Here is a 21,009-nt window from a genome sequence, read left to right on the forward strand (position 1 = left end):
TCTGATGGGGTAACAACAGTTGAAGTAAGCTCACGAGGCATTTATAAGATTTATTCCGGAAGAATCAGAGCATTAATTTATAAGTCCAAAAATAAATGTAGCAACTGCAGATTGCCTCAGAGAATACATGGCTTGAAAATAGTTTGCATTGAGTGGCTGGACAAAATGTGCACATTCCCAGTACCAGAATATGTTTACTTAATAAGAAATAAAATGTACATACATTTTTTTATTTTAACTGAGTATACCAAACATTAGAAACACCATCCTAAAATAAGTTTTACCCCCCAGTTTTGCCCTCAGAACACCCTCAATTCATTGGGGCATGGACTCCACAAGGTTTTGAAAGCTTTCCAGAGGGATGCTGGCACATGTGGACAACAATGCTTCCCACAGTTGTGTCAAGTTGGCTGGATATCGTGCGGATGGTGGACCATTCTTGATACACACGAGAAACTTGTGTGAAAAACCCAGAAGCATTGCAGTTCTTGACACAAACTGGTGCATCTGGCACCTACTACCATACCCCCCCTTTCAAAGGCAATCTGCAATCTTGTCTTGCCCCTTCACCCTATCCATGTCTCTCGGCTTAAAAATCCTTCTTTAATTCTGAATACTGGGTCTAAGCTGACATATAGAAGCTGACATAAGGAATTGTTTTAAGATAAATGATCCATGGTATGACTCATTTAATTTACAGTGCATACGGAAAGTATTCAAACTGCTTGACTTTTTCCATATTTAAGTTACAGCCTTATTCTAAAATGTATTAAATCGTCCCCCCCATATCAACCTACACACAATACCCCATAATGACAAAGCAAAACAGATGACATTTTTGCAAACGTATTAAAAATAAAAAAACTGAAATATCACAGTTACATAAGTATTCAGACCCTTTACGCAGTACTTTGTTGAAGCACCTTTGGCAGCGATTACAGCCTTGAGTCTTCTTGGGTATGACGCTCCAAGCTTGGCACACCTGTATTTTGGAGAGTTTCTCACATTCTTCTCTACATTCAGAGACTTGTCCAAAAGCTACTCTTGCATTGTTTTGGCTGTGTGCTTAGGGTCGTTGTCCTGTTGGAAGATGAACCTTCTCCCCAGGTCCTGAGCAGGTTTTCATCAAGGATCTCTGTACTTTGCTCCATTCAACTTTCCCTTGTTCATGACGTAGGGATGGTGCCAGGTTTCCTCCAGGCGTGACGCTTGACATTCAGGCCAAAGAGTTCAATCTTGGTTTCAACAGACCAGAGAATCTTGTTTCTCATGGTCAGAGTCCTTTAGGTGCCTTTTGGCAAACTCCAAGCAGGCTGTCATGTGCCTTTTACTGAGGAGTGGCTTCCGTCTGGTCACTCTACCATAAAGGCCTAATTGGTGGAGTGCTGCAGAGATGGTTGTCCTTCTGGAAGGTTCTCCCGTCTCTACAGTGGAACTCTGGAGCGCTGTCAGAGTGACCATTGGGGTCTTGGTCACCTCCTTGACCAAGGCACTTCTCCCCAATTGCTCAGTTTGGCCGGGCAGCCAGCTCTTGGAGGAGTCTAGGTGGTTCCAAACTTCTTCCATTTAAGAATGGAGGCCACTGTGTTCTTGGGAACATTCAATGCTGCAGAAATGTTTTGGTACCGTTCCCCAGATCTGTGCATTGACACAATCCTGTCTGAGATCTACGGACAATTCCTTGACCTCATGGCTTGGTTTTTGCTCTGACATGCACTGTGAACTGTGGAACCTTATATAGACAGGTGTGTGCCTTTCCAAAATCATGTCCAATCATTGAATTTACCACAGGTGGACTCAAATCAAGTTGTAGAAACATCTTAAGGATGATCAATGGAAACAGGATGCACTAGAGCTAAATTCTGAGTCTCATAGCAAAGGGTCTGAATTCGTATGCAAATAAGCTGTGTTTTTCCTTTTTAATATATTTGCAAACACTTCTAAAAACCTGTTTTCACTTTGTCATTATAGGGTATTGTGTGTAGATGGCTGAGGATTTATTTATTTATTCTATTTTAGAATAAGGCTGTAACGTAACAAAATGTGGAAAAAGTCAAGGGGTCTGAATACTTTCTGAAGGCACTGTACATATGAAGTGGGTAAAACAGCATGCAAACATTATTAAAGTGACCAGTGTTCCATGACTATGTACATAGTAGCAGCAGCCTCTAAGGTGCATGGTAGAGTAACAGGGTGGTTAGCCAGCTAGTGACAGTGACTAAAGTTCAGGGCAGAGTACTGGGAGGAGGCCGGTTAGTGATGACTATTTAACAGTCTGATGGCCATGAGATAGAAACTGTTTGTCATGGAAAGAGCAGGTGTTATTAATGTTTTGTATACTCGGTGTTTGACTCCAATAAGAGAAGCCGTACACTCGTCTAGAATACTAAGTTCATAATACAAAAAAATATATACATTTGGACCAACTTTGAATGAAGTGAGCAGATGCAGGACAAAGATCAATGGTGGAGTGCGGGAGTCATACCTGTATGGTGCCTGGGGAGTAGCTGCCTTGAAGGTAGTTGTGGTGGCGGACCTTTTCGTTACCCCCCGACGCCCCGGGTTTGGGGAAGTGCTGCTGCAGCAGGTGTTTCAGCTTGGCAATCTGTGACGGGCAGAGTAGTGTCAGTCAACCTCAAAATACAAACAGTCTCTAAGGCTGTAAGAGCTGCATTCCCATGGATTATTTCAGAACGGTTGTCTTTGTTTTGTAAGTTTTATCTATTGTTTTAAAATCCCCTCTGTCGCACTATTCACAAACTCTCATCACTTATTCTGTTTCAAGTTCAGTAGCCTACCTCTCCTCTCATGTTGGGTGTGTGAGAAAATGCGCCTAGGCTTGGTCTCAATTAAAATTGCCTGTAGGTTATGTGCATGGGCGGACTAGCACACGCAGTTGTCTTTCCATGGAAATTAACTTTTTAAATATGTTAGGCTATAGTTTAGGCTCTGACATTGACTAGAAATAAATATTGATAACACATTTGAGTCTGCCTGCAAATTGTCCTGCTCCCATCAAAGTTATGCAAGATTATTTCGATGAGTTCTTTGTTGTGTGGGTTATTTGTTATCTATTGTATTAAAAGCAACTGTCGCAATATTCAAACTCAAAGCCTAATTCTTGCTGATTTACATTCAGTAGCCTCCCCTCGTATTTTGTTGGGCGGGCGAGATCAAGTGCGACTATACAGTTGAAGACAGAAGTTTACAGACACTTAGGATGGTGTCATTAAAACTCGTTTTTCAACCACTCCACAAATGTCTTGTTAACAAAACTATAGTTTTGGCAAGTCGGTTAGGACATCTACTTCATGCATGACAAGTAATTTTTCCAACAATTGTTTACAGACAGATTATTTCACTGCAACATCTGAAGATATCAGTCAGGAAGTTAAAGCTTGGTCGCAAATGGGTCTTCCAAATGGACAATGACCCCAAGCATACTTCCAAAGTTGTGGCAAAATGGCTTAAGGACAACAATGTCAAGGTATTGAAGAGGCCATCACAAAGCCCTGACCTCAATCCTATAGAAAATGTGGGCAGAGCTGAAAAAGCATGTGCGAGCAAGGAGGCCTACAAACCTGACTCAGTTACACCAATTAGTATTTGGTAGCATTGCCTTTGAATTGTTTAACTTGGGTCAAACGTTTTGGGTAGCCTTCCACAAGCTTCCCACAATAAGTTGGGTGAATTCTGGCCCATTCCTCCTGACCAGCTTCGCAGTCTGTTGATTGTGGCATGTGGAATGTTGTCCAACTCCTCTTCAATGGCTGTGCGAAGTTGCTGGATATTGGTGGGAACTGGAACACGCCGTCGTACACGTCGATCCAAACATACTCAAATGGGTGACATGTCTGGTGAGTATGCAGGCAATAGGAGAACTAGGACATTTTCAGCTTCCAGGAATTGTGTACAGATCCTTGCGACATGGGGCCGTGTATTATACTGAAATATGAGGTGATGGCGGAGAATGAATGGCGTGACAATGGGCCTCAGGATCTCATCACGGTATTTCTGTGCATTCAAATTGGCATTGATAAAAAGCAATTGTGTTGGTTGTCCGTAGCTTATGCCTGCCCAAACCATAACTCCACCATGGGGCACTCTTAAACTGCTTGCCCACACGACGCCATACACGGTGTCGACAGTTGAAACCGGGATTCATCTGTGAAGAGCACACTTCTACAGTGTTCCATTGGCCATCAAAGGTGAGCATTTGCCCACTGAAGTCGGTTGAGATGCCGAACTGCAGTCAGGTCAAGACCCTGGTGAGGACAACGAGCACACAGACGAGCTTCCCGAGACTGTTTTTAACAGTTTGGGCAGAAATTCTTCAGTTGTGCAAATGCACAGTTTCATCAGCTGTCCGTGTGGCTCGTCTCAGACCATCCCGCAGGTGAAGAAGCTGGATGTGAGGCCAGTTGGACTTACTAACAAATTCTCTAAAATGATGTTAGTGGCAGCTTATTGTAGAGAAATGACCACTCAGCTCTCTGGCAACAGCGCTGGTGGACATTCCTGCAGTCAGCATGCCAATTGCACACTCCCTCAAAACTAGACATCTGTGACATTGTGATGCATGACAAAAACATTTTTTTGTGGCCTTTTATCGCCCCCAGCACAAGGTGAACCTGTGTAATGATCATGCTGTTTAATCAGCTTTTTAATATGCCACACCGTCAGTTGGATGGATTTTCTTTGCAAAGGAGAAATGCTCACTAACAGGGATGTAAACAAATTTGTGCACAACATTTGAGAGAAATAAGCTTTTTGTGCTTACGGAACATTTATGAGATCTTTTATTTCAGCTCATGAAACATGGGACCAACACTGTACGTGTTGCGTTTATTCAGTATACGTCAACCCTATTGGCTGATATAGCCTGGCATCTTTTCACTCCCTCCTCTCCACATTTTCTTCCTCTGTTTCTGCTGCTAAAGCCATTTTCTACAACTCTAAATTCCAAGCATCTGCCTCTAACCCTAGGAAGCTCTTTGCCACCTTCTCATCCCTCCTGAATCCTCCTCCCCCCCCGCCCCCTCCTCCCTCTCTGCGGATGACTTTGTTAACCATTTTGAAAAGAAGGTTGACGACATCCGATCCTCGTTTGTTAAGTCAAACAAGACCGCTGGTCCTGCTCACATTGCCCTACCCTATGCTTTGACCTCTTTCTCCCCTCTCTCTCCAGATGAAATCTTGCGACTTGTGACGGCCGGCCACCCAACAACCTGCCCGCTTGACCCTATCCCCTCCTCTCTTCTCCAGACCATTTCCGGAGACCTTCTCCCTTACCTCACCTCGCTCATCAACTCATCCTTGACCGCTGGCTACGTCCCTTCTGTCTTCAAGAGAGCGAGAGTTGGACCCCTTCTCAAAAAAACCTACACTCGATCCCTCCGATGTCAACAACTACAGACCAGTATCCCTTCATTCTTTTCTCTCCAAAACTCTTGAGTGTGCCGTCCTTGGCCAGCTCTCTTGCGCTCTCTCTCAGAATGACCTTCTTGATCCAAATCAGTCAGGTTTCAAGACTGGTCATTCAACTGAGACTGCTCTTCTCTGTGTCACGGAGGCTCTCCGCACTGCTAAAGCTAACCCTCTCCCCTCTGCTCTCATCCTTCTAGACCTATCTGCTGCCTTTGATACTGTGAACCATCAGATCCTCCTCTCCACCCTCCGAGTTGGGCATCTCCGGCGCGGCTCACTCTTGGATTGCGTCCTACCTGATAGGTCGCTCCTACCAGGTGGCGTGGCGAGAATCCATCTCCGCACCACGTGCTCTCACCACTGGTGTCCCCCAGGGCTCAATTCTAGGCCCTCTCCTACTCTCGCTATACACCAAGTCACTTGGCGCTGTCGTATCCTCACATGGTTTCTCCTATCATTGCTACGCAGACGACACACAATGAATCTTCTCCTTTCCCCCTTCTGATAACCAGGTGACGAATTGTATCTCTGCATGTCTGGCAGACATAGTGTGGATGACGGATCACCACCTCAAGCTGAACCTCGGCAAGACGGAGCTGCTCTTCCTCCCGGGGAAGGACTGCCCGTTCCATGATCTCGCCATCACGGTTGACAATTCCATTGTGTCCTCCTCCCAGAGTGCTAAGAGCCTTGGCGTGACCCTGGACAACACCCTGTCGTTCTCCGCTAACATCATGGCGGTGACCCGATCCTGTAGGTTCATGCTCTACAACATTCACAGAGTACGACCCTGCCTCACACAGGAAGCGGCGCAGGTCCTAATCCAGGCACTTGTCATCTCCCGTCTGGATTACTGCAACTCGCTGTTGGAGCCTTTACTGACGTGTGTAGAGTGCGTGTTCGCTAGCGTGTGTATGACTCTTCACAGTCCGCGTTGTTGCACAAGTTGTAGTTTTTTCTTTTTAAATCTGATTTTACTGCTTGCACGAGTAACTTGATGTGGAATAGAGTTCCATGTAGTTTCCCAGAGTCTGTTCTGGACTTGGGGACTTGTGTTCTTGGTCCCCCCCCACTGAAATCACCATCACACACACTAGATTGTCTCAAATGTATTATATATATATATTTTTTAAATCAGGTATGACATAGTGTATTCGGAAATTATTCAGACCCCTTGACTTTTTCCATATTTTGTTACCTTACAGCCTTAAATCCATGTTAGGTTCTCTCAATCTACACACAATGCCCCACAACGACAAAGCAAAAAACAGATTTAGACATTCTTGCAAATGTATTCAAAATAAAGAACATGAAATATTACAGTTACATAAGTATTCACACCCTTTACTCAGTACATTCTTTTTTAACCTTTATTTTACTAGGCAAGCCAGTTAAACAAATTCTTATTTACAATGATGGCCGGCAGTACGACAGATTTTTTACCTTGTCAGCTCGGGGATGCACCAACGCTCTAACCACTAGGCTACCTGCCGCCCACAATTGTTGAAGCGCCTTTGGCAGCGATTACAGCCTCAAGTCTTAACGCTACAAGCTTGACATACCTGTATTTGTGGAGTTTCTCCCATTCTTCTCTACAGAGCCTTTCAAGCTCTGTCAGGTTCGATGTGGAACATCGCAGCACAGCCATTTTCAGGTATCTCCAGAGATGTTCGATTGGGTTCAAGTCCAGGCTCTGGCTGGACCACTGAAGGACATTCAGAGACTTGTCCCGAAGCCACTCCTGCATTGTCTTGGCTGTGTGCTTAGGTTGTCCTGTTGGAAGGTGAACCTTTGACCCGGTCTGAGGTCCTGAACGCTCTGGAGCAGGTTTTCATCAAGGATCTCTGTACTTTGCTCCATTAATCTTTCCCTCGATCATGGCTGGTCTCCCAGTCCCTGAAATAAATCCCCACAACATGATGCTGCCACCACCACCACCACCATGCTCCAACGTAGGGATGGTGACAGGTTTCCTCCAGACGTGATGCTTGGTGTTCAGGCCAAAGAGTTCAATCTTGGTTTCATCAGACTAGAGAATCTTGTTTCTCATGGTTTGAGTACTTTAGGTGCCTTTTGGCAAACTCATAGCAGGCTGTCATGTGCCTTTTACTGAGGAGGGGCTTCCGTCTAGCCACTCTACTATAAAGGCCTGATTGGTGGAGTGCTGCAGAGATGGTTGTCCTTCTGGAAGGTTCTCCCATCTCCACAAAGAAACTCTGGAGCTCTGTCAGAGTGACCATCGGGTTCTTGGTCACCTCCCTTACAAAGGCACTTCTCCCCCGATTGCTCAGTTTGGCCAGGTCTAGGAAGAGTCTTAGTGGTTCCAAACTTCTTCCATTGAAGAATGATGGAGGTCACTGTGTTCTTGGGGACCTTCAATGCTGCAGAAATGTGTTGTTACCCTTCCCCAGATCTGTACCTCGACACAATCATGTCACGGAGCTCTACAGACAATTCTATGACCTCATGGCTTGGTTTTTGCTCTGACATGCACTGTCAACTGTGGGACCTTATATAGACAGGTGTGCGCCTTTCCAAATCATGTCCAATAAATGTAATTTACCACAGGTGGACTCCAATCAAGGATGGTTAGTGGAAACAGGATGCACCTGAGCTGAATTGAGTCTCATAGCAAAGGGTCTGAATAAATATGTAAATAAGGTATCAGTTTTTATTTTATAAATTTGCAAACATTTATAAAAACCTATTTTTGCTTTGAATTATGGGGTATTGTGTGTAGATTGATGAGGAAAATGTTTTAAACCATTTTACAATAAGGCTGTAACGTAAAAATGTTTTGAAAAAGGGAAAGGATCTGAATACTTTCCTAATGCACTGTAGGCAATGAATATATAGCACAACTTTGGATTTCACCCCCTTATCGCAAATCAACTGGTTCTGAACACTTGGAAGTTTTTACAGAGTGATATTGTCTGCTCCTCTCGCTTTGGCCATGCAGAGCGCCTCTCAAAAGGGACTGCTGTCTATAAAATGTTGAAACTTTAACCTGTATATCTAAAAATGACCATATACAATGATTGTTTGAAGCAAAACTACCAAAACTATTGCTGATGGAGAACCTGAACAATCAAATAAAATGTATTGTAAGCCCTGTTAACCTCTCTGGGGTATGTGGGACGCTAGCAGCCAGTGAAATCCCTGCGGGACACACTCGCCAACAGCCAGTGAAATAGCAGGGCGCCAAATTCAAAACAAAAATCTCATAATTAAAATTTCTCAAACATACAACTATTATATCCCATTTTAAAGATACACTTCTCGTTAATCCAACCACAGTGTCCGATTTCAAAAACTCTTTACAGCGAAAGCATAACATTAGATTATGTTAGGACAGCGCCTAGACAAGAAAAACCACACAGCCATTTTCCAAGCAAGGAGAGGTGTCACAAAAACCAGAAATACAGCTAAAATGAATCACTAAACTTTGATGATCTTCATCAGATGGCACTCATAGGACTTCATGTTACACAATACATGTATGTTTTGCTCGATAAAGTTCATATTTATATCCAAAAACTAAATTTTACATTGGCGTGTAATGTTCAGAAATGTTTTGCCTCCCAAAACTTCCGGTGAATGAGCACATCAATTTACAGAAATACTCATCATAAACATTGATAAAATATAAAACTGTTATTCAAAGAATTATAGATACACTGCTCCTTAATGCAACTGCTGTGTCAGATTTCAAAAAACCTTTACGGCGAAAGCAAACTTTGCAATAATCTGAGTACAGCGCTCAGACATCAAAACAAGCCATACAGATACCCGCCATTTTGGAGTCAACAGAAGTCACAAATAACATTATAAATATTCACTTACCTTTGATGATCTTCATCGGAATGCACTCCCAGGAATCCCAGTTCCACAATAAATGTTTGTTTTGTTCGATAAAGTTCATCTTTATGTCCAAATACCTCCATTTTGTTCGCGCGTTCAGTCGAGTAATCCAAATGCACTGTGCTCGCGCAGTAAGTTCAGACGAAAAGTCAAAAAAGTAATATTACAGTTCGTAGAAACATGTGAAACGATGTATAGAATCAATCTTTAGCACGTTTTTATCATAAATCTTCCATAATATTCCAACCGGACAATTCCTTTGTCTTCAGAAATGAAAAGGAACACCTAACTCTCACGGGAGCATACGCGATTGAGCTCATGTCATTTTCTCAGTCATCTGACTCCATATGCTCTTATTCTCTCCCCATTCACAGTAGAAGCATGAAACAACGTTCTTAAGACTGTTGACATCTAGTGGAAGCCTTAGGAAGTGCAAAATGACCCCATAGACACTGTATTGGATAGGCAATCACTTGAAAAACTACAAACCTCAGATTTCCACACTTCCTGGTTGGATTTTTTCTCAGGTTTTTGCCTGCCATAGTTCTGTTGTACTCGCAGACATTCAAACAGTTTTAGCAACTTCAGAGTGTTTTCTATCCAAATCTACTAATAATATGCATATCCTACCTTCCTGGCCTGAGTACCAGGCAGTTTACTACGGGCACACTTTTCATCCGGACGTCAAAATACTGCCCCCTACCCAAGAGGTTAAGCAGGTATAACCAGATGAAAGTTGTCTCTCCGGTAGCTACTTTAATACCAGCAAAACACAATTTCAACAGCACATTGATAACAATAACCTAACAATAACCTAGCAAATTACATAGGTTGTCACAACTAATAAAGCCTAATAACACATAAGCCATTTGGGCATTTATTGCCTGGGGTTGTGGGGCATGCAAAATTACTTGTAGATCAATGACTGTCAACACAGTTACATGCAGTTTGACACATCAGTTGTCACAAAAGATTAGGTATTTTCAGAAGGTAGAAAGAATGTAATAAGAGCCAAAGAGAAATACGAACCGGTGATTTGTAACATTTGAATCCATTTTCTGACCAATACATGCTACATGGAACGGTTTGGGGTCCACGGACCCATGCACTTGTATCTTAAACATTTAAAATCGGGGACTAATGCGCATCGGTGAATCGTTACATCCTTAATATATTTTGTTTTATTATTCAAATATAAATTACCAAAGTTTCCATAATTACCAAAATGTCCAAACAATATGCTAACTTTGGTAAATTACCAGGAGTTTTGCAAACCTACATCTGTCTTTTTGAGACCCAAAAGCTTTCAACTCCTGTTCTCACACAAACACTTGTGATTTCATGCGATGTGAGTGGGTGTCAGTGCAGTACATGCCTCCTGTAGGTGCTCAGCACTGCCCCACGATGCAGAGCGTTTGTGTCCTTCGCTGCCTTTCCTGTTTGAAGCCTCGTCTGACCACGAGTCAGGCGTCTGGAGGAGGAAGAGCACAGTGTCATCATTATCATCTTCCTAAGTCACACGTTATTCCATGTCATGAGGGGTTCAGCACATGGAATCAAAAACATTTTACCCATGCCTAATGCAAGTTAAAAATACATAACTGCATTGGTGTCTTCAATTGTGTTTCTTAATTTTTTTTTTAATGTTTAGGGCCTTGAATAATGTCTAATAACATGCAACATTGACCTTTTGACTAGGACAAACGAGGGGACATGTAAGACACATTGTGTCATGTCCATCGTCTATTACCAGATGTGCTTTATGCTTAAGTGACATTACATCATGCATACTGTGATGAGAACACAAATCTTTGCACAGAGAGAAAGCAGAGCATAAGGGCTTGAGGTAAGAGACTCACACCATACCCCTACACACACCTAATCTGCTTGCTGCCTCTCAAGCCTCAGAGAGATGGAGAAAGAGGGAGAGGATGTGGGCTAGTGGCGAGTCCCTGCAGAGCGCAAGCACACAGATAGGATGGGTGCAGCCTGCTGCGCGACAAAAAAAAGGCCCTGTCAGCTGACTCCAGACATGTTCACACGACTGTGGTTCTCACTCCTTTAGAGAGCAGAATCACCACCTAACACTCATTTTTCTGTCTCTCAGTACTTGCCTTTTCGCTCACTCTCAATCCTCTGCTACAAGCCCAGCCCTAAATGCAACCTCTCCAAAGCCTAGACAAATACTTTTACAGGTAATTTACAGTCAATTGTGCTGGCTATTATTAACCTCAAAACACAAGTCAAATGATGTAGGCATAGCCTATTGTAGATAATTGTGTCTGTTTTTATTCTACATACATATAGCTTAATGTTCCTAACAAAGCCTAACTAGCAGAACATCTATAACTACCATCCCTGGGCTTAAATCAAAAACTTTCTGTGACTTTCCCCATTCAGATACATAAAATGGAGGAAATATAACAAACGGATATTGTCAGAGGATTCAATGGGAGGTAGTCACCTGGGTTGATTGGTTCTTCCTGCAGAGGCCTGCCTGGCCCTCGGGCTCTTTGGGCCAGTGGCCCTGTAGGTAGGGGCCCACAATGGCATCCAGAGAAAGTGTTCGCCGCATCCCAGGGGTCACCTGTCGCACTTTGGTCTTCTTCTCTGATAACAATGAAAGGAGGGGTTATTTTAACATGCATAGTTGGGAAAACATGTATAATGTCAAGTCTAGAAATCATGTCTTTCATTTTGCAGCTGCTGAAATAAGATTTTACCTAGGCAACATGCACTGTTGGTGGTGTTCGATAATACTGTAACATTACAGCAACTGCCCAGTGTGTCCAGATTTCAATTAAATATGACCTATAATTATACTGAAGAAAAATATAAACACGGAACATGCAACAATTTCTGAGATTTTACTGAGTTACAGTTCACGTAAGGAGATCAGTCCATTGAAATGAAATAAATTAATTGGGCCCAAATCTATGGATTTCACGACTAGGCAGGTGTGTAGCCATTGGTGGGCCTTGGAGGGCATAGGCCCACCCACTTAGCAGCCAGTGCCCAACCACTGGGGAGCCGGGCCCAGCCAATCAGAATGCGTTTTTCCCCACAAAAGGGCATTATAACTGACAGAAACACTCCTCAATGCCAATTGCAAGAACAGTTCGGCGGGAGCAGCAACACACAAGCCTAACATCACCATGCGCAATGCCAAACGTCAGCTAGAGTGGTGTAAAGCTCGCCGCCATTGGACTCTGGAGCAGTGGAAACACGTTCTCTGGAGTGAAATCACACTTCACCATCTGGCAGACCGATGGACGAATCTGGGTTTGGCGGATGCCAGAAAAACGCTACCGGCCCCAATGCATAATGCCAAGTGTAAAGTTTGGTGGAGTAGAAACAATGGTCTGGGGCTGTTTTTCAGGCTCGGCCCCTTCGTTCCAGTGTAGGGAAATCCTAACGCTACAGCATACAATGACATTCTAGACGATTCAGTGCTTCCAATTTTGTGGCAACAGTTTGGGGAAGGCCCTTCCCTGTTTCAGCATGACAATGCCCCATTGCACAAAGCGAGGTCCATAAAGAAATAGTTTGTCGAGATCGGTGTGGAAGAACTTGACTGGCATGCACAGAGCTCTGACCTCAACCCCATCAAACACCTTTGGGATGAATTGGAACGCCGACTGCGAGCCAAGCCTAATCGCCCAACATCAGTGCCCGACTTCACTAATGCTCATGGCTGAATGGAAGCAAGTCCCCGCAGCAATGTTCCAACATCTAGTATTATTAATTATTATATTAATGCCCATGATTTTCGAATAAGATGTTCGATGAGCAGGTGTCAACATACTTTTAGTCATGCAGCATGAGTGAAACAGTTTTCCTTCCAAAACATTGTCATTATTAAGCATGTTAAAAAGCTGCTTTTCTGTGTTGGAATGGATGGGCATACCCCAACAACAGAATGATGTGGGCGTATACTGGTCAATAAAAATATTCATGCATGACCGCTGATTGGCCAGCTCATCCTCCTCAGGCAGATCATCATGTTCTATGAGGAAATAGCAAGCCATTTTTAAACTGTCTATTTGAGATACAACTTTAAGGTGTTTTTTTTCTTTAAATGTATCTTTCAGGAGCATGCCGTCTATTTAAATCAGACAATGCCCACATTATTCTGACAAATTTTAGAATGTAAAAAATAATGTGAATGTCAATGCATAATGCCATTGGGTAGGCCTATAAAGAATATATATTTAATATTTATTTAACTAGGCAAGTCCGTTAAGAACAAATTCTTATTTACAATGACGGCCTACCCCGGCCAAACCCTAACGACGCTGGGACAATTGGGCGCCACCCTATGGGAATTCCAATCACGGCCAGTTGTGATACAGCCTGGAATCGAACCAAGGTCTGTAGTGACACCTCTAGCACTGAGATGCAGTGCCTTAGACCTCTGCGCCACTTGGGAGCCCATATATATATTCTTAAAAGCGGTAATGCATACCATTTTGCATACATTTTGAGTGGATTTCTTTTCCCTATAGTCTAAAACAATTAGATATAAAATGTACAATTAAAATTAAGTGCTTGAAAACGTGTTTGAAATTCCTTGAATTTCACTTGCCAATGTTTATGAACTCTGTATAAATAAAATCACCTGCTATTGAAATGATGCACGCATCATTCACTTTCCAGTCAGATCTTGACCGGGCAAGAAATTAAATATTTTGGGGCCAGTATCTTTCAATTGCATGTGCAGAGAGCATAGGACCTATATGTCCACTACTTTGCTTAGCCATTAACGATGCTATTGATAGCCTAACCGTTTTCGGGTAGATGGAAAAGCAATTAAAAAGTTAACTACAAAGTGCGCTACAGACACACTGCTTGTCAAACAACTGTCTGGCTGGTGTGCACCTGAATTAAACGGTAACACACAACAAACAAATAAGACATTTCTCAGATTTTTCCCAGACCTCATAAAATGGTCACCCGATGTGGTTTTACACATTGTTGTTGACATTGAAAAACAACAAAATAGTTTTTGAAATTCTGCTCTCTAGAGGATTTCGCAGAAAAGAACAACCTTCGACATCTGCAATAAATACATGTTGCACTTTATTTGAGCAGTCTCTTTTCTTTGCTGTTACAGTAAATCTATCCAAATCAATGTAAGAACAAGGGCATAGTAATTTAAAAGATGAATAGTCATTATTAGCCTGGTTCTGTACGGAATGCAGGCACATTATAGGACTCAAACTAGGTCAATTATCTTCTTTTTTTTGTTAAAACAAGTGTGTGGACCAAATCATGTGCTGGTGCCACCAGTGGAAAAACCTAGTGTAGAACCCCATTACACTTCTTTTAGTTGTATTTGGTGATGGGGAGACTGATACTTCATAAAGCCCAGAAAGGTGTTCAACCTGTTTTAACTAGTAACTTTTGCCGGAAGGTTCCAACAGTACAGCTGTATTACTACCACTGCTATACGACAGTTTCAAATGAAGTCATACAATCTAAGTTATGTAGCCTAGAGTAATATTACAGAAATTGCTGTATATTACAGCCATTTTGTCTGTTTTTGTTCAAGTGACCTTACTCAGCATTGGATGGTTGAATGGGTGTAACATTGTTTCAACCATTTCCTTTGTCAGGCAATTATTAAATTGTTCTGTTGTACATTTTACTGGTTGTTATCAGATGAAAGCATAACTTTTGAAAGCAGTTAGCATAAATGAACAATTAACAGTATAATTGCAAGACCTTATTTTCTCACCCACGCTCAAACTGTTTGTTTGGGTTTATGTTGAATGAGAAACTCAATGAAAATCCAAACATGTAGGTAACCTTAGCTAGCTATATCTGTACTGTCTGTGTTTACCATACCTGACTTGCCATTTTTCAAGCTGGTCTGTGCTTTGCTGTGCAGCTGGAATGGGACTGTTGCTCTCAAGGGCTGTGGACCAGAAGTGTCTCCCCGGGTCTGGCTGACTCCGCTTCGGCAAGACATCTTCCCAAGACGGCTGCAACTCGAGGTTTAGTTAGCTCGTTGAATTTCTGGTAAACGCTAGAATAGCCAACTTCTACAACTTGACTGGGGAGGTCTCACTCAAGCTAAAACAGCGGCTACCTGTTCCCTCTGAGATCTTAACTACTTCACGTTGATAACTAATCAAGTCAGTACATGTTTTTAATGGGTAGCTAGCTAAAAGAGTGTTCTAACTGGGCTATGCCTAAGAAATAGTTAAATGGATCGTCTTTGCTCTCTCGCTCGTGCGAATTAGCTAGCTAGCCAGCCAGCAGAGTTCCTTTGTGACGATAATGAGCAATTTCAGCACTTTTGTCAAAGAAGGAAGCAGTCCAACCTCAGTAAGTGAATAAACTACATATCGTTAGTCTTCTTAGTAAACGATATATCATCACCATTACTCGCAATGGAACTTAATTTTGATCACCAACTAAGTTGAGGTGGTCACGGTAGAGTTTCTTGCGTTGTTGATTCACGCCAACTCAAAGAACTTTCACGCTCGTGTGGATGTAATTATGCGGGGTGGGTCCAGTTTTGAATCTGAGATTTGGTTGGCTGGTGAAATGTATTACCATAAGTCCACTGAGCAACTCACTACCAATCTATCACTGTGACAGAAAAAAAACATGTCACTGCCCAATTAATTTGTCATATTGATTTGAACGTCCTCTTGTTTTTGTTTCAATACTGGGATAATCAAACTGGACACGGATTCAAAATCCTATCACATAGCCTAGGCTATTCAAGCATATAAAATGCTGCATTTCAATATTGTTGTTTACAATTACTTTTAACCTGAAATCCTGGAATAATATTTGTTGTGCACAATGTGCAGTCTTCAAATGACATTCATCTATACATCCATTATTAATGAATGAATTCAATGCATAAGCACATCTTCATTCATTCTAATAACGGCTCACTCTTATGTAATCAGTGTGTTAGTGTGTGTGTGTGTCTGAGGGTGGACAACGAGGTGTATCTCCGCAGAGGGGCGATTGTGGAACATGGGTGGTGTGTGACAGTGTGCGTTGTGATAGATAACTGTCCCTGAGCTGTGAGAGAGGGAGTGTCAATGCTGTGACTGGAGAGGGGATAGAGATAACACTCAAACCAGAAGTAGTAGCCTTTAACCACAAATTCTAGATCAGCTTTAACCAACCTATATTAAAAGGTTACCCACTGGTAGGTACAAAGCAAAACTGACCCTAGATCAGCAATTCAAGTGGAACTTCAACCTACACCAGAGATAACAGGCCATTGCATCGGCCTCCCTGAAATGGGAGGGAGTGAATGAGCAGCATTATCACAAAGGGTCACACTCACTACCTCATGTCCACGCACACAGTGTACATACTGTATGTCTTGTGTTGCTGCCCTCACAAGTCAAAAAGCGTCACGACAGAAAATCACTTACCCTTCACAAACTTTCCATGACCTATAGCATAGCCCACATGGGGTCATACCATAGATGTGTGTGCGAGTGCGTGCGTGTGTGTGTGTGTGAATACATCATTGGGTTATACCTAGGGAACAAATAGGACAGTATGTCAACCAGGAATGTGTCCTCACTCCTCAACATCATCTATTACCATCTTCCACGAGAGACCTACAGCAGTTGTTTGCGGTAGTCAAACAGACCTCTATGTCTGTTTGACTGTGCTAATTAATGAATGACTCTATCCTCTGACCCCAGTCTTTGTTCGGCTGGTTCCTTTTTTAAAGGGGAGGGGTGTTGGTTTACTAAAAGTTAGAATACAAAAGGAGGAAGACTACAAAAAGGGGAAGATCTGGTAGGTTTGGTGAAGTACACAACGGTAGTGGTTCTCTTAGATCTTAAGGGTCTAATTTAGAATTTAATGGCGAATGGCGGAAACATAACAGAGCACTGTCTCATCATAGCATGTTGTACTTCCATTCAGGTCAAATAAGAAAATGCACTGAAAACAATGCGAGATAACTTTTAAATCAGGCTCGTAAAAACTGGCACGTCTTTCAGAACTAGAACCCATATATGAACCTACATGACACAAAGACACATATCATTCAAGAAGAATGGATATGGGTCGTGCACTACAGTAGAGATAACATTATATTGTGACATAGCAAATGCAATAAGTCAACATATAGTACCTTCAAAAGGTACTCATACCCCTTGACTTATTCCACATTTTGCTGTGTTACAGCCTGAATTCAAAATGTATTAAATATGTTTTTCTCACCCAACTACACACAACCCATAATGACATAGTGAAAACGTGGTTTTAAATGTTTTTCCAAATGTATTAAAAAAAAGAATACAGAAATATCACATTTAAATAAATAAGTATTCACACCCGAGTCAATAAATGTTAAAATCACCTTTGGCAGCGATTACAGCTGTGAGTCTTTCTGGGTAAGTCTCTAACATGCTGACCATACCGCGACCATACCGTTGCAAAATAAAAGTATATATACATGTTATTCAATCGTTGCACTTAAGCTCACACTCCATTCCAGTTGGTTGTGGTGATGCACCTTAAAGTTGGTTGCCAACCGCCATATAAAGTCCAAAGAAGAAGCCTGAAAGAGGAGAGATTACTAGAAACAAATACGGTTCACCATTTTATCTGTGGATTAATTGTCAGCATAGAGGACCTTGTGCATTTCAGGTAAAATAATAACCTAATGTTTATATCCCAGGACAAATTAGCTAGCAACAGCAAGCTAGCTAGATAAATTGCTCTAAATGTTTAATGCTTTTTTACCTGTCCCCAAATTAATATAGTTGGTTCAGACGTTGATACTTCAACCTGAGTGTCCTGATTGCGGCTGGTGTGGGGGGACAAAATCAACATGTGTGCGATGTCACCTGCGCCGTCTGATCAGCATGTAAGAGTTATGCACACCTGAATTGTACAATATTTTAACATTATTCTTTTTAAAATTCTTCAAGCTCTGTCAAGTTGGTTGTTGATCATTGCTAGAAAGCCATTTTCAAGTCTTGACAGATTTTCAAGGCTATTTAAGTCAAAACTGTAACTAGGCCACTCAGAAACATTCAATGTTATCTTGTTCAGAAACTCCAGTGCATATTTGGCCTTGTGTTTTAGGTTATTGTCCTGCTCAAAGGTGAATTTGTCTCCAAGTGTCTGTTGGAAAGCAGACTGCACCAGGTTATCCTGTAGGATTTTGCCTGTGCTTAGCTCTATTCTGTTTATTTTAATTTTAAAAAACTCCTTAGTCCTTGCCAATGACAAGCATAACCATAGCATGATGCAGCCACCATCATGCTTGAAAGAGTGGTACTCTGTGATATGTTGTGTTGTATTTGCCACAAACATAACACTTTGTATTCAGGACATGAAGTTATTTCCTTTCCATTTTTTTTGCAGTTTTACTTTAGTGCATTATTGCAAACAGGATGCATGTTTTTAAATATTTGTATTCTGTACAGGCTTCCTTCTTTTCACTCTGTAATTGAGGTTAGTATTGTGGAGTAACTACAATGTTGTTTATCCATCCTCAGTTTTCTCCTATCACAGCCATTAAACTCTGTAACTATTTTAAAGTTACCATTGGCCTCATGGTGAAATCCCTGAGGGGTTTCTTTCCTCTCCAGCAACTGAGTTAGGAAGGACACCTGTATCTTTGTAGTGACTGTGTGTATTGGTACACCATCAAAAGTGTAATTATTAACTTCACCATGCTCAAAGGGATATTCAATGTCTGCTTTTATTTAGTTTTACACCCATCTACCAATAGGTACCTTTATTTGGGAGGCATTGGAAAACCTCCCTGGTCTTTGGTTGAATCTGTGTTTGAAATTCACTGCTCGACTGAGGGACCTTACAGATAATTGATAAATGTGGGGTACAAAGATGAGGTAGTCATTCAAAAATCATGTTAAAGACTATTATTTCACTCAGAGTGAGTCCATGCAACTTACTATGTGACTTGTTAAGCAAATTGTGGAAAACGTCAAGAGGTGTGAATACTTTCTGAAGGCACTGTACCATAATTATCCCTACTTTAGCAACAACACAAGCAATGTAATGTTTAACAAAAAAAAGGTCGTTTTATTGCTGCTTTAAATGACATATATCCAAACTCCCAACACCTGGGATGAGATAGCGATCTACATGAAGTTAAATAAAACGAGTAAGTATAATAGGAATTCATCATAATACAAAATAAATAGCATACACCCCCCCAAAAATTACAACATCCAATACTCATACAAGTAAGTCCTACACTCACACAAAAACGCAGTCACAGACAAACAGACAATTCAATCAAAACAATTCAATCCAGGTCAGAAGGATAAGTGAAAGGCAACATCTGTCCTGCGCAGCAACACAGCCTTGAATTGATATGCAGTTATGTCTCTTGTTGTTTCCCACACTTAAATTCCGTGCATTCGTGCAGTACAAGAGCAATTTATTTTCGCTATATCCTGAAAACCTGGATAACAGAATTGACTGAGTCGGGCCCAAAGCTTCATTGATACTTACTTGGTAATTTGAAGCAATGCTAATTTATTCTTCACAATCAGAGTGGCCACTACTGTAAGTTTAGAAATTATATAATAGAAATCCTTTTGCATCCCTCAATGTTAGCTTGTGCTAACAGACTTGTAATAATGCCACGTCAGGTGTAATATGGCAACAACAAAAAATGGTTACGCTTCTGAATGGTGTCAAGGTGGTCCTGACAGTTCAAAGTCCTGCACTGCAAGAGTTCACAGTAGGCAGAAAGTAGATACTAGTACCGATACTACTACCGACAGACTTGTAAGACTGACGACAGAGACAGACGAACACAGACAGATAGTTGCAATTCTACAGTACAACCCTCTAGGGAGGTTAAATGTTTTGTTCAACGGGAGAGATACATGTTTGTAGTTGCTGTAAATTGTAAATTATGATCTGTAATTGTATAATGGCTATGTTTTCAAGTAAGCAACCATATTTCCCATCTATAGCAGGTGGTCCGCAGTTCAGCCGAATAAAGACATTTAAAGACAGTGGAATTGATGGGTTTGGGCAGTACTGCAGCTCTTCCGGTTGGTTTTCTTTTTTGACACGATTGGAGATGCATGTGATAGACAGGCTTTTCAGTCAGAGATGAGACAGTCTTATAGAATGACAGTGTTTTGAAATGAGAGAGCATTGAATTTGAGGAATGAGGGTGGAATAAAGGGAATTTAAAGGTTTATTGAGGGGGAACATCGTCCTCCTTTTGACAGCAGAAGAAAAAAAGGAAAATTTGTGTTTATATTTTGACAAGTCCAGGTAGTCCCTCCCTGTTTCAGTTTGTCTTCACCCATTTGGTGCTTAATGAACACGACCCGGGTTTCTCATGTTGGGTTGTGCTGTGTCCCCCAGTGTTTGTGAATGGCAGTCGTTCTTTGGTGCCCTCTAGCTGGGAGAGAGGGCAGGGCTGTTGTCTGTGCTGATGTGGACCAGGCACTCGCTGGACTTAAGGCTTGCCAGGGACTTGCAGCTGGGCAGGGAGTTTAGAGAACCACACAGGACCATCATGGAAGGGGTGTAGTCTTTATCTAGGGGAAGGACATATGTTGTCAAAACCAACATGAAATGTGTGTTAGCTGTAGGCGTGTTCGTGTTTTTATTTTTATGAGAGCACAGGTGTGCGTGTGCACATGTGCATGATTTCTGCACGCTTGCGTGTGTGTCGCGATCTTATGCATGCATGTGTCCATGGGTCCATAGATGCGTTGCTGTCTGTGT

The 21,009-nt window shown here is 42.0% G+C and overlaps 2 protein-coding genes across 3 annotated transcripts in view; both read right to left on the reverse strand.

The window, feature by feature from the left end:
• Window positions 1-15,790, reverse strand: part of LOC106579087 (protein FAM117A) — a 41,336-nt gene extending 25,546 nt beyond the window's left edge. Inside the window, exons 1-4 of the mRNA XM_014158633.3 lie at window positions 15,136-15,790; window positions 11,753-11,898; window positions 10,664-10,759; window positions 2,486-2,605 (exon numbers count right to left, since the gene is read on the reverse strand). Of these exons, the coding sequence (XP_014014108.3) occupies window positions 2,486-2,605; window positions 10,664-10,759; window positions 11,753-11,898; window positions 15,136-15,259 (486 nt within the window). The 5' untranslated portion in view covers window positions 15,260-15,790. The remainder of the gene's footprint in view (window positions 1-2,485; window positions 2,606-10,663; window positions 10,760-11,752; window positions 11,899-15,135) is intronic.
• Window positions 15,791-19,309: 3,519 nt separating this feature from the next.
• rundc3ab (RUN domain containing 3Ab) overlaps window positions 19,310-21,009 on the reverse strand; it is a 40,247-nt gene continuing 38,547 nt past the window's right edge. For both annotated transcript variants that reach the window (XM_014158631.3, XM_014158630.3), the window contains one exon: window positions 19,310-20,819. In XM_014158631.3, coding sequence (XP_014014106.2) covers window positions 20,677-20,819 — 143 coding nt within the window. In that variant the 3' untranslated portion in view covers window positions 19,310-20,676. The remainder of the gene's footprint in view (window positions 20,820-21,009) is intronic.

This window comes from Salmo salar, chromosome 19, assembly GCF_965601325.2.
Source record: "Salmo salar chromosome 19, fSalSal1, whole genome shotgun sequence".
NCBI classification, from domain to species: Eukaryota; Metazoa; Chordata; class Actinopteri; order Salmoniformes; family Salmonidae; genus Salmo; species Salmo salar.